The following is a 12,811-nucleotide window of genomic DNA, read 5'->3' on the forward strand; positions in this document are numbered from 1 at the left end:
CTCCCTTGGCTGTGATGTTTCCTGAGTGATTGTGGCACTATCGCTATGTCTGAGTTTAAACTCTCGCGGGGCTGTCGTGAGGGTAAAATGGGAGGGGAGTCAAATAAACAACTATGATTATTATAATGTTAAATTACGTTATGTCTTAACAATTTGACCCGCCCCCCAGTGGGTTGCCACTCTCCAGGTGGGACTTGGGGATCCCCTTGAATGACAGCTGATCTTCAGACTAGAGAGATCTGTCCCCCTGGAGAAAATGGGTGTTTTGAGGGTGGACTTGATGGCCTTGTGACCCACTGAGGACTCTGTCCTCCTCTGTCCACAAATATCCAGGAATTTCCCAACCTGAATCTGGCCACCCTAAGCTCCCATCCCCCACTGCAGCCAGGGGCGGAACTAGCCACCCTAATCCCCAGTGAAGATAGACAGGTGCAGAATCTCGCTCGAAGGCTTGGACCAAGCCCACAGCAACCTAATTTGGCTTGTCTCTTTCCATTAATTTGCAATACACAAATCGGTCCGGATTTGAGCGTGATCAGGCTGGAATGGGGAACTTAACGTACAGTGGATGGGTCCGTGCCCAGACATGCCCATGGAAAGTCAGGTTCCCACAGTGTTGTCACAGGGTTATGAATCACCAGAGCACATCTCTGCCAAGAGCCCCACACTAAAGCAAATGTTCCATTGCCGTCATATGAAGAGCAAGCGTGACCCATGAACTTCCAACAGCAGCTTGAGAAATATCTTGTCGATTTGGGGGGAGGGTATATTTACATGGTATATTCCCTAAGCTATGTAGGTTTATCCAACTCCAGCTTTGGAAATCCCTGGAGATTTGGGAGCATTTCCTGGGGAGGGCAGGTTTGAGGAAGGCAGGAAACTCAGGGGTGATAAGATATCTCTCTAGGACAGGGGTAGGGAACCTGCGGCTCTCCAGATGTTCAGGAACTACAATTCCCATCAGCCCCTACCAGCATGGCCAATTGGCCATGCTGACAGAGGCTGATGGGAATTGTAGTTCCTGAACATCTGGAGAGCCGCAGGTTCCCTACCCCTGCTCTAGGACTTCCATTTCATCATGACTCTATGACAGTGATGGCGAACCTTTTTGAGACCGTGTGCCCAAACTGCAACCCAAAACCCATTTATTTATCGCAAAGTGCCAACATGGCAATTTAACCTGAATACTGAGGTTTCAGTATAGAAAAAACGGTTGGCTCCGAGGCGTGTGTTACTCAGGAGTAAGCTTGGTGGTAGTCAGTGACTTTGCTTTGAAGCAACTGTGCAATGCTTCGAACAGGTGAATCACGACCCTAGGAGGGTTTACTCAGAAGCAAACCCCATTGCCAGCAACTGAGCTTACTCCCAGGTAAAGGATCATGCTTTCGTTCTTCTCATGAAAATCAGTAGGGCTTAACAGGGTTACCTACACTGCTTCCCCAAAACTTGGTCTTAGGTTTAATGCTAATAATCTCCTTGAAATAATTGCACTATTATCACATGACAAACTCTGTCCACGCGTGCCCACAGAGAGGGCTCTGAGTGCCACCTCTGGCACCTGTGCCATAGGTTTGCCACCACTGCTCTATGACATATCATAGAGTTCTCCCCACAGCAGCTATTTCCTCCAGTAAACTGATCTCTACAGTCTGCAGGTTATTGTAGTTCCAGGAGAATTCTGGTTGCACTTTTAGGTTATTAACTCCATCAGTGCTATTGCCTGGGCCGTGCTCTGAGTCTTACTGTGGGTAGAAATGTGAAGAGAGAAAAAGCACCCAAATAGATCCAAAACTGTGGCCAGACTTAGGCGGATCCTTCAAAATAGCGCCTCTGTCACTGTCCATCAAAAGGACCAAAGGTGGCAATGAATTCTGGGAACCTTCCCAAATCCAGCCAGCTGCTACCGCCAGTTGGGTCCTGGTGTATCACCCATGAAACCACAGGCGTGTTCTGTGAAAACTGTCCCAGAAGGCGACCAAAGAATCCATGATTCACGAAGGAGGCACTTACTGCAGGAGTTTGTGTTTCGAAAAGGAATCCCATGACAATTTCTGATTATAATGGACTGAATTAACGTAAGGTCTTTGGAGGGCTACCGTGTTTCCCTGAAAATAAGACAGTGTCTTATATTAATTTTTGCTCCCAAAGATGTGCTATGTCTTATTTTCAGGGGATGTCTTATTTTTCAACTTCAAAGCTCCATGCTCTGGTGTTCTGTTCGACAGGCATGCTTCCAAACAAAAACTTTGCTACATCTTACTTTCGGGGGATGCTTTATATTAAGCACTTCAGCAAAACCTCTACTACGTCTTATTTTCAGGGGATGTCATATTTTCGGGGAAACAGGGTAGGGATGCCAGCTCCAGGTTGGGAAATAACTGGAGAATTGGGGGGTGGGGCCTGGGAAGGGGGGGTGGGAGGGGAGGGGCTCAGCATGGGGCTGACAACTTTACTCATATCAAATCTGCAAGGTACCTTTGTGCTTAGCTGTGAATGTTCAAGTGTACAAAGCATGAGTCTGATCAAAAGCGGATCAAATTCAGCAGGTGTCCCTGTAACCAAATCTCTGAAGCAGTGGAGAGGAAAGGATTATCTTCCTGTCCCCCCCACATTTCACTGAATTTCAAAAGACACAGGTCCTGAATCTGTTAACGTTATAGATTTAGATGCAAGTCCTCAGAATATAAAATAATACACCTGAACCATACCACGGAATCTGCCTTCTGAAGCTGCCAGTGTGAAGTGGATCTCTTTTGTCTGGAGATCAGCTGTAATTCCAGAAGATCTCCAGGCCTTACCTGGAGACTGGCAACCCCACTGTCAAGTCTTCCTAGCCAGGGAATTCCAAAATGGAAAAGGCCTCATTCTATGTTCTAAACCAGGGGTCTGCAACCTGTGGCTCTCCAGATGTTCATGGACTACAATTCCCATCAGCCCCTGCCAGGACAGCCCCTGCCATGAACATCTGGAGAGCCACAGGTTGCAGACCCCTGTTCTAAACAATATCACTTCCAAGAAAGAGAACGCAGAGCCAGGCCTCTATCTCTTAAGATGAGGCGGTAGGAAAAGACATGCGGTAAACAGCCATTCTGTGAGCAGCACACTTCTTCATACTTTGCAAGAGGTTAGTTCTCACAAGGTGATCAACCTGAGTCTGAACTGTACCACTTCAGAGAGCCAGCGTGGTGTAGTGGTTAAGAGCAGGTGCACTCTAATCTGGAGAACTGGGTTTGAGTCCCTGCTCTGAACTGTGGAAGCTTCTCTGGGAAAGGGGTTTGTAAGCCCTTTTGAGTCTCCTTACAGGAGAAAAAGGGGGAGGAGGATAAATATCCAACTCTTCTTCTTCTTCAGACTGGAGCTGGGGGCTCAGCTAACTGAATGCAAACCAATCCCCTTGTACAGCACGCTATAAAGAAGCCGGGCTCGTAACCCTTATTGGTGACATTCTTGGGGTTTTATTTTTATCCTTAATAGAGAGAGAATCTACATGCATCAAGAAGCAACGAACCCTGAAGGTGGAAGTGATACTGCCCTGACACAGGCGTGGGAATTAGGCCTCTGATGGGCTTGGCCTCCAAATGTCAAGGGAGATCATTTTCTGTGGCTTCAAAGGAATGCAGATGCAGCCAGCCTTTGAGCTCCAGGAGAGTTTAACCACAAACACTGACAAGTCGCTGCCTACCAGAGGGCCAAAATATCTTCAACGTAGCCACCCTCCCATCCAGCCCTAAAGAAAGGGCAAGGTGTTTCCCCGTGTCAAGAATACTTATGAGATTCTGATGGCACATTGCTGGGCAACTTCTCAGACGAGCCGGCTTTGCTGAAGCCGACGCAACACAAAGAAAGAGAAGAAGAGGAAGAAGAAGAAGAGGAAGAAGAAGAGGAAGAAGAAGAAGAAGAGGAAGAAGAAGAAGAAGAGGAAGAAGAGGAAGAAGAGGAAGAAAAAGAAGAAGAGGAGGAGGAGGAGGAGGAGATTGGATTTATACCTCCCTCTTTCTCTCCTGTAAGGAGACTCAAGGTGACTTGCAAGCTCCTTTCCCTTCCTCTCCCCACAACAGACACCTTGTCAGGTAGGTGGGGCTGAGAGGGTCCTGAGAGAACTATGACAAGCCCAAAGTCACCCAGCAGGAATGCAAGAGTGTGGAAACACATCTGGTTCACCAGATAAGCCTCTGCCACTCAGGTGGAGGAGTGGGGAACCAAATCCAGTTCTCCAGATTAGAACCCACCTGCTCTTAACCACTACACCACACTGGCTCTCCCAAAGAGGACACTTTGGGAGGGTAGCCATGTTGGTCTGCCATGGAGGATCTAGATTCGAGACCACCTGGGTGTTGGCTGTTGACAGTCTTTGACTCTTCAAAACTTATATCCTGGAGATCTTGTTGATCTTTATATCAAAAGCTTATACCTGGAAATCTTGTCGATCTTTAAGGTACTACTGGACAGGAGAGGAGATAATTAAGAGGGTGGATATAGCACAGGAGCTTAAGAGAGGGTGCTAAGGAAAGCCCTCAGTTCAAATCCCGTCCTTCTAATTAATCATCCAGCAACTTTAACCAAGCCACTCCCTCCGAGGCCCAAACCAGATGTTTGCACAGGAAATGTGTGGGTGGAGGCACAATTTTTTAAATATAAGCATCAGTGGGAGCTTGCCAAGTCTGAGCTGAGGCATGGAGGGAGGGAAGGGGCTCCTTTACCCTTTCTCCTCCCGCTGAGTTTGCCAACTTAACATCACCTTTTCCTACAGGAGCATCTTTACTCCCATAGGTGAGAAAGCAGCAGGCAATTAAGAGTAAAAAGTAGGGAGAGGGAAGGAGCTTAGGCAGCTCCTCTCCACTGCCTCCCTTCTGCTCCTGATCAGACTCCAAACACACACACACACACACACACACACACACACACACACACACACACACACACACACACACACACACACACACACACACACACACACACACACACACACACACACACACACACTAATTAGGCAGTTCAAGCATTTTCTCTGTAAAGTCTAATTCAGGACTCAGCCTCAGCTGCATACGGGATATAATTAAGACTAACCTACTTTACAGGGCTGTTGTAAGAACTGTTGCAACAAGGATGTGTTTATGAAGTGCCTCCGGCACTTTCTGAAGTGCTGTGGATTGAGAGGGGCTCATCAAATTTAACAATGGCTTTTTCCGCACAAAGCATTTAAAATGTTTTGAAAAGAATCGCTTTCGTGGGTTTTGTCCGCATAGCCCCCCCAAAAAACCCACCAGGGAATTATGTGATTACATTAGATCAGGAACCAAAAAAATTAACCAGAAGAAGGAAACCAAATCTTTGTTTAACCTCGGAAAGCCAACAGTGAGAATCCCAGTTGGATCTCTCATAAATCGAATTCCAAAGAGAGGGTACCACTACCGATCCCTGATCACCATCCCTTTCAGAAAGGAAGGGTACCCACAGGACCCAGACAGCTTAAGGCTTTGAAGGTTAACACCAGCACTTTGACAACATATAGAAAGTCAACGCAAACCTTGCAACAGGGTCTCATTACAAGTTCACTACAGTATAACTCTCTTAAACTTGCTGCAGAACTTTGTATTAGTTCAAATCTCTGGGAGGTCTTCCAAGAGCAGTTGTCATGATAAATATGATAGTGCAGATGGATGGGAACCTGGGAAAAGTCCTACCTTAAAGTACAGGCCATTCCGCTCTTTGGATACTATGACCAGGGTGGAAGGATAGAGGATCAACAGGCGGTCATGTTGTTCCTGGGAGACAAAACAACAACCAATGATTTAACTTTCCACAAGATAACCGTTGTAGATCCAATCTGCTTAACTCTTAACTGTGTTTCCTGCACGTGACAAACGTGGAAGGCACCAAAAAGCCACACAATTCAATTGTGTGCATTCTGTAATATGGTATGGAATAAAACTTCCTGAGAATCTTGTATGTATGTTTGATGCCAAGTTGCAACCGACTTATGGAGACCTCAGTAAGGGGCTTTCAGGGTTAGTGAGACACATAAGGGATGCCTTCCTTTACAGAGTCTTTCTTGGTGGTCTCCCATACAGATATTGACCCTGCTTAGCTTCCGAGATCTGATGAGATCGGGCCATACGACACTACCTTCCCTCCACTAAGAACCTATCCCTTGTAGCTATGAAGATGGCATAAACCATGCATCGCAAACCTCAGAAGGTAAAAGGGTGGGTAAAACATTATTTTTTACGGTTTGGTATTGGACTTCCCGGCCCTGCAGAACTCCTGCAAATGTGCAAATGTGCTTAGTTGATACAAGTCACTGAATTTATCTCTCTTTTTTTGAAAAGGCTATTCACAACTCTGCCCAAACTCTCCTGCATGCGCGAGCGGCCGCAGGAGTGCACGGTTTTCTGGGGCGCTCCCGTTTCCCGCCCTGTGACAGGGCGGGAAACAGCAGCACCCCAGAAGGCAGTGCGCTCCTGCGGCCGCGCACGTGGGAGGCTGCCGCACTGCCTTGCGCCCCAGAAGGCAGTGCGGCAGCCTTCCAAAAAGCGGGACAATTGAAATGACCCGCGGGAAGCGGGACAAATTGTTTGAAGGCGGGACTGTCCCGCCAAAAGCGGGACGTCTGGTCAGCCTACCCTAGAGCTCCATCCCCAGTATCCAAATTGTGAGTGTCCTGCAAGCTGATCGGATTAATCGAGCAAGTGAGCCAAGCCATAGACTATCTGCCAGATTCAAGGGGAAACCTGCCAACCCAGGTCTCCCCAAAAGACTAACAGCCACCCAAAATCAAATGTTATTTTGCTTGTCACACCTGGAATGGCAAATGCTGCAGCTTCACTTTAGAGACACAGAGGATGTCGCCCAGAGACTCCCGCTGGGTGCCTCTCCATTCCCGCACGGGGGCATTCTGCAAAGACCATCGCAGCTGTTCCCTTCCAATGGTACTCTGCTTCCAGTCATTCTAAAAGGAAGACAAAAATGAACAATAATGTAGACGCAGGAATATACAAATTTACTTGCCGTGGGCAAGCGCTCCAGACCCTGGGTTAGTTTATAACCCATGGTGATTAAACTTCCATATTCAGAGGCAATATGCCTTGAAATATTAGTTGCTATGGAGCAAGGTGGGGGAGAGATATCAATTCTAGGACTTATTCCCCTCCTTCAGTAGAGCGTGGTTCAGGGAACTGCTTTGCCTCCTTCTATGCGGGGGATTACAATATCAAGATAACTGCAATTACAGATGTAGCGATAAAACTGCAATTTAAAGGGCTTTTAAAAAGACGTTTATCTTGCAACTACTGGGTGTGATGAGATCTGTGCCTTTAAGAGGGACTTGATGGGCAGGGAACTAGGAAAAACAGTGAATCGGTCCTTGCATGTAAACAGAGAAACATGAGGAGACCACGCTGCAGCCCCAGTGCACAGTTCAGAGCCCCGAGGTAAGTGTTCCTCGTATAATGGGCCTAGATGGACCATTAGTCTAATCCAGCCAAGGCTAGTTATGTTTTAGGTGTGGAGATCTGGTCTCAAATCCCCACTTGCCAGGAGACCCTAAGCCAGTCGAACACTTCCTAACCCACATCACCAGGTTGTTGTGAGAATCAGTTAAAGGAGAGGATAGCCATATAAACCAACCTTAATTTCTTGGAGGAAGCTTGGGATAGATAGTTCACAAAAGCTGTTGACTGTTGTGGGTTTTCTAGGCTGTGTGGTCACAGTCTGGTAGCTTTCGCTCCTAACGTTTCCCCCACATGAATGTTAGAAGCAAAAACTACCAGACCACGGCCACACAGCCTGGAAAATCCACAACAGCCACTTCATTCCAGCCATGAAAATATTCAACAATAAACGAAAAGTTGTTGCTTTATCAGTTCTAAAGTAAATCAACAAGCTTCAGAAGAGCGAAATGCCTGGATCAAGCCAGAACTTCTTGCTCTTATAAACACAGACAAGGTTCCCACACAGCGGAATTGCTGGTTGCTGGAATTTCTAAGCCACCTAGTACCGCCAGCAAACCGGTCACGCAAGTTTTTCTTTCATCTCTGATTCACAAGATGTTTAACAATGATGTACTGTAAATTAGTCTGAGCATTTCATCGGTTCTAACGTCTCCGATTTTTAAAACCCTAAGCCATTTGAATACCTTTCATGGCACGAGAAAAAAAAATGTAAAAACACTGTAAACAAACACGTCTCTTTAGTCAACCCAAAACACCTTTCTTTTATATGGCAGCAGAAGCAAGAATAGTTAGGAGCCAGACAGGAAACTGTGAGTGGACAAGAAACTCCTTCAGCAATCTCTGTCTCATCCCAGACACATTCTGCTTTTTCTAACCCAGGCAGAATTACTCATGCGTGGGAATTCACCAAAAAGAAACTCATTTTGTAACACTGGAGAAGAGCTTTCTGGCTAAGGAGTTTCCAAGGACTGCTGACAAGAGGGCCGAAACGAAAACACTGTGGCCAGCCTGCTTTGCATTTGCTGGTTTGGAGGGCGGAGGGAGAAAACTTCACAGGTGTGCATTCCGGGACAGCTTCCAATTTATACTTGCTAACTCATAATTTCCCGCACTGCAAAACCTTTGTTGTAGGGAAAAAAGGTAGGCCCATCTTACGCAGGGTAGGACCACGGCTGGAGAATGAAGAGGAGGGTGTGCCAAGAACACGCGTGTGCAAAAAAGCTTGCCTTTTACCCTGTAGATTGTTTTAGGGCCAAACCACACATGATGCTGATATCCTTTGATAGGATCACCAGACGTGTAATTTGGCAGCCTCAGAGGCAGGGAGGGGGCTCTAGCTCAAGGCCACAACCATGGAAAGAGTGCTGTTAACTCTTCCCCTCCACCTCACATCCAGAATGGGCCCCTGAAGTCCCAGTAAAGGGAAAGAGAGGTACAATACACACACCTGCCTTTTCCCCCTTATGTGTGTAAAGTGCCGTCAAGTCACAGTGGACTCGTGGAGACCCCAACAAGGGGCTTTCAAAGCAAATGAAAAGCAGAGGTGGTTTACCATTGCTTTCTTTGCAGAGTCTTCCAAGGTGGTCTCCCATCCAAGTGTGAGGGGAGAGATTGTACGATTGTGGAAATAGTGTGTGTGTAGGGAGAAGAATAAACACTTGTCCTGACAAATTACATGTCTCCAATTCCATTCCAGGGATGCAAACCTCACGTGTAGTTTGGCCTTCCTTCAGATAAGAGCATATAACCTTTTGCTTGGAACGTTAAAAGTAGCGGTAACAAAGTTGTCCATTTTCTACAACTCAAGTCACAGCCATAGGGTTTTCAAGGCAAGCGATACTCAGAAGTGGTTTGCCACTGTCTATCTTTGTGTAGCGAGCCATGTATTCCCTGAGTCAGCGAGCCATGTATTCCCTGAGTAGTGGTTAAGAGCAGGTGGATTCTAATGTGGAGAACCGGGTTTGATTCCCCACTCCTCCACCTGAGGGGCAGAGGCTTATCAGGTGAACCAGATGTGTTTCCGCACTCCTACACTCCAGTTGGGGGACCTTGGGCTAGTCACAGTTCTCTCAGGACTCTCTCAGTCCCACCTACCTCCCAGGGTGTCTGTTGTGGGGAGAGGAAGGGAAAGGAGCTTGTAAGCCACCTTGAGTCTCCTTACAGGAGAGAAAGATGGGGTATAAATCCAAACTCTTTTTCTTCTCTTCCTGATGGTCTCCCATACAAATACTGATCAAGGCTGACATCACTGAGCTTCCATGAACTAATGAGATTGGGCTAGCCTCGGCTGTCCAGGTCAGGCCAACATGCCACTACTATATATACAATTCATATCCACATGTTTACCATGAATATATCTACACACAGAAATTTGCACTGGAAGGATGTGGAGTGGAGCACTCAACACAATAAAACTGTGAAACAGGTCTGGAACGAATTATATTGGTCCACACTTATATATATACATTTAGTGGGTATAGAACTCAGCATCTCGAGAACCTCAAGTTGCATTTATTTTTAAAAAAACCCTCAGCCTTCTCGTCTCCAGGACTGTTGTCACAACAGCACTGCGATGTGTGGTCAACGCTAGAGAAAGGGAAGGATTGCAAGAGACTCATAACAAACAGCAGCTTTGAGCCACTGGTCTTATTGCACAACTTTGCTCAGTGTGCCGGCATCTAGGTTGACATCAGCATCAGATACTCACCTGAGCCAGGAAGGGCAAGTCAAGGTTCCCTCCGTTTAAATGAATCTGTTTCTCTAAGTGGTAAAGCCAGCGGTTCAGCTCCGGCCTGTTGGGGCAGTAGACGATCAAAGGGTTCAGCAAGGGACCTGCAGAAAAAGAGCAGCGGAAATGTTGACACTACGACAGGGCAAAGCTCTGCCACTCTGACCTGGGTGGTCTAGGCTAGCCTGATCTTAGCAGATCTCAAAAGCTAAGCAGGGTTGATCCTGGTTAGTAGTCAGATGAGAAACCACCAAGGAAGTACAGTGCTGCTACACAGAAGCAGGCAATGGTCGTGGTCTAGTAGAAGAAGAGAAGAGGAAGGAGAGTTTGGTTTATTTATACCCCACCTTTCTCTCCTGAAAGGAGACTCCAGGTGGCCTACAAGCTCCTTTCCCTTCCTCTCCCCACAACAGACACCTTGTGAGGTAGGTGGGACTGAGAGAGTCCTGAGAGAATTGTGACTAGCCCAAGGCCACCCAGCAGGAATGTAGGAGTGTGGAAACACATCCGGTCCACCAGATAAGCCTCTGCCACTCAGGTGAAGGAGTGGGGAATCAAACCAGGTTCTCCAGATTAGAATCTACCTGCGCTTAACAACTACACCTTCCTGGCTTTCACCACCTAGTAGTTTTTGCTCCTAACATTTTGCCTGCATCTATGACTGGCATCTTCCCAGGCATGTCATGGCGAGATGTGTTCCTCTCTATGGCAAAGTGTGGAGTCATTCTGTGGTCATAGCTCAGATCAGAGGGGTTGTGGCTCAGTGACAGAACATCTTCCTGGCAGGCAGAAAGTCCCCGGTTCAAACCCTGGCATCTTCAGTTAAAGGATCTGGTTGGAAGTGACGTGAAAGTCCTCTGGTCGAGGCTGGGGAGAGCCACGGCCCGTCTGAGCAGACAATATAGATCAGGGGTCTTCAAACTATGGCCCCCCAGATGTTCATGAACTACAATTCCCATCAGCCCTGCCACTTAGCCATGCTGGCAGAGGCTGATGGGAATTGTAGTCCATGAACATCTGGGGGGGGGGGGGGTGGGGGGGGGGGGGGGTGGGGGGGGTTGGGGGGTGTGGGTGGTGGTGGGGGGGGTGCTGGGGGGGGGTGGGGGGGGGGGGGGGTGGGGGTGGGGGGGGGTGGGTGGGGTGGGGGGTGGGGGGGGGGGGGGGTGGGGGGGGGGGGGGGGGGGGGGGGGGGGGGGTGGGGGGGGGGGGGGGTGGGGGGGGGGGGGGGTGGGGGGGGGGGGGGGTGGGGGGGGGGGGGGGTGGGGGGGGGGGGGGGTGGGGGGGGGGGGGGGTGGGGGGGGGGGGGGGTGGGGGGGGGGGGGGGTGGGGGGGGGGGGGGGTGGGGGGGGGGGGGGGTGGGGGGGGGGGGGGGTGGGGGGGGGGGGGGGTGGGGGGGGGGGGGGGTGGGGGGGGGGGGGGGTGGGGGGGGGGGGGGGTGGGGGGGGGGGGGGGTGGGGGGGGGGGGGGGTGGGGGGGGGGGGGGGTGGGGGGGGGGGGGGGTGGGGGGGGGGGGGGGTGGGGGGGGGGGGGGGTGGGGGGGGGGGGGGGTGGGGGGGGGGGGGGGTGGGGGGGGGGGGGGGTGGGGGGGGGGGGGGGTGGGGGGGGGGGGGGGTGGGGGGGGGGGGGGGTGGGGGGGGGGGGGGGTGGGGGGGGGGGGGGGTGGGGGGGGGGGGGGGTGGGGGGGGGGGGGGGTGGGGGGGGGGGGGGGTGGGGGGGGGGGGGGGTGGGGGGGGGGGGGGGTGGGGGGGGGGGGGGGTGGGGGGGGGGGGGGGTGGGGGGGGGGGGGGGTGGGGGGGGGGGGGGGTGGGGGGGGGGGGGGGTGGGGGGGGGGGGGGGTGGGGGGGGGGGGGGGTGGGGGGGGGGGGGGGTGGGGGGGGGGGGGGGTGGGGGGGGGGGGGGGTGGGGGGGGGGGGGGGTGGGGGGGGGGGGGGGTGGGGGGGGGGGGGGGTGGGGGGGGGGGGGGGTGGGGGGGGGGGGGGGTGGGGGGGGGGGGGGGTGGGGGGGGGGGGGGGTGGGGGGGGGGGGGGGTGGGGGGGGGGGGGGGTGGGGGGGGGGGGGGGTGGGGGGGGGGGGGGGTGGGGGGGGGGGGGGGTGGGGGGGGGGGGGGGTGGGGGGGGGGGGGGGTGGGGGGGGGGGGGGGTGGGGGGGGGGGGGGGTGGGGGGGGGGGGGGGTGGGGGGGGGGGGGGGTGGGGGGGGGGGGGGGTGGGGGGGGGGGGGGGTGGGGGGGGGGGGGGGTGGGGGGGGGGGGGGGTGGGGGGGGGGGGGGGTGGGGGGGGGGGGGGGTGGGGGGGGGGGGGGGTGGGGGGGGGGGGGGGTGGGGGGGGGGGGGGGTGGGGGGGGGGGGGGGTGGGGGGGGGGGGGGGTGGGGGGGGGGGGGGGTGGGGGGGGGGGGGGGTGGGGGGGGGGGGGGGTGGGGGGGGGGGGGGGTGGGGGGGGGGGGGGGTGGGGGGGGGGGGGGGTGGGGGGGGGGGGGGGTGGGGGGGGGGGGGGGTGGGGGGGGGGGGGGGTGGGGGGGGGGGGGGGTGGGGGGGGGGGGGGGTGGGGGGGGGGGGGGGTGGGGGGGGGGGGGGGTGGGGGGGGGGGGGGGTGGGGGGGGGGGGGGGTGGGGGGGGGGGGGGGTGGGGGGGGGGG

At 53.0% G+C, this 12,811-nt stretch overlaps 1 protein-coding gene across 1 annotated transcript in view; it reads right to left on the bottom strand.

The window, feature by feature from the left end:
* Positions 1-12,811, bottom strand: part of PLEKHN1 (pleckstrin homology domain containing N1) — a 60,438-nt gene that overhangs the window by 15,426 nt on the left and 32,201 nt on the right. Inside the window, exons 4-6 of the mRNA XM_048518640.1 lie at positions 10,159-10,314; positions 6,800-6,949; positions 5,685-5,765 (exon numbers count right to left, since the gene is read on the bottom strand). Of these exons, the coding sequence (XP_048374597.1) occupies positions 5,685-5,765; positions 6,800-6,949; positions 10,159-10,314 (387 nt within the window). The remainder of the gene's footprint in view (positions 1-5,684; positions 5,766-6,799; positions 6,950-10,158; positions 10,315-12,811) is intronic.

Source organism: Sphaerodactylus townsendi, linkage group LG16 (genome assembly GCF_021028975.2).
Source record: "Sphaerodactylus townsendi isolate TG3544 linkage group LG16, MPM_Stown_v2.3, whole genome shotgun sequence".
NCBI lineage: Eukaryota > Metazoa > Chordata > Lepidosauria > Squamata > Sphaerodactylidae > Sphaerodactylus > Sphaerodactylus townsendi.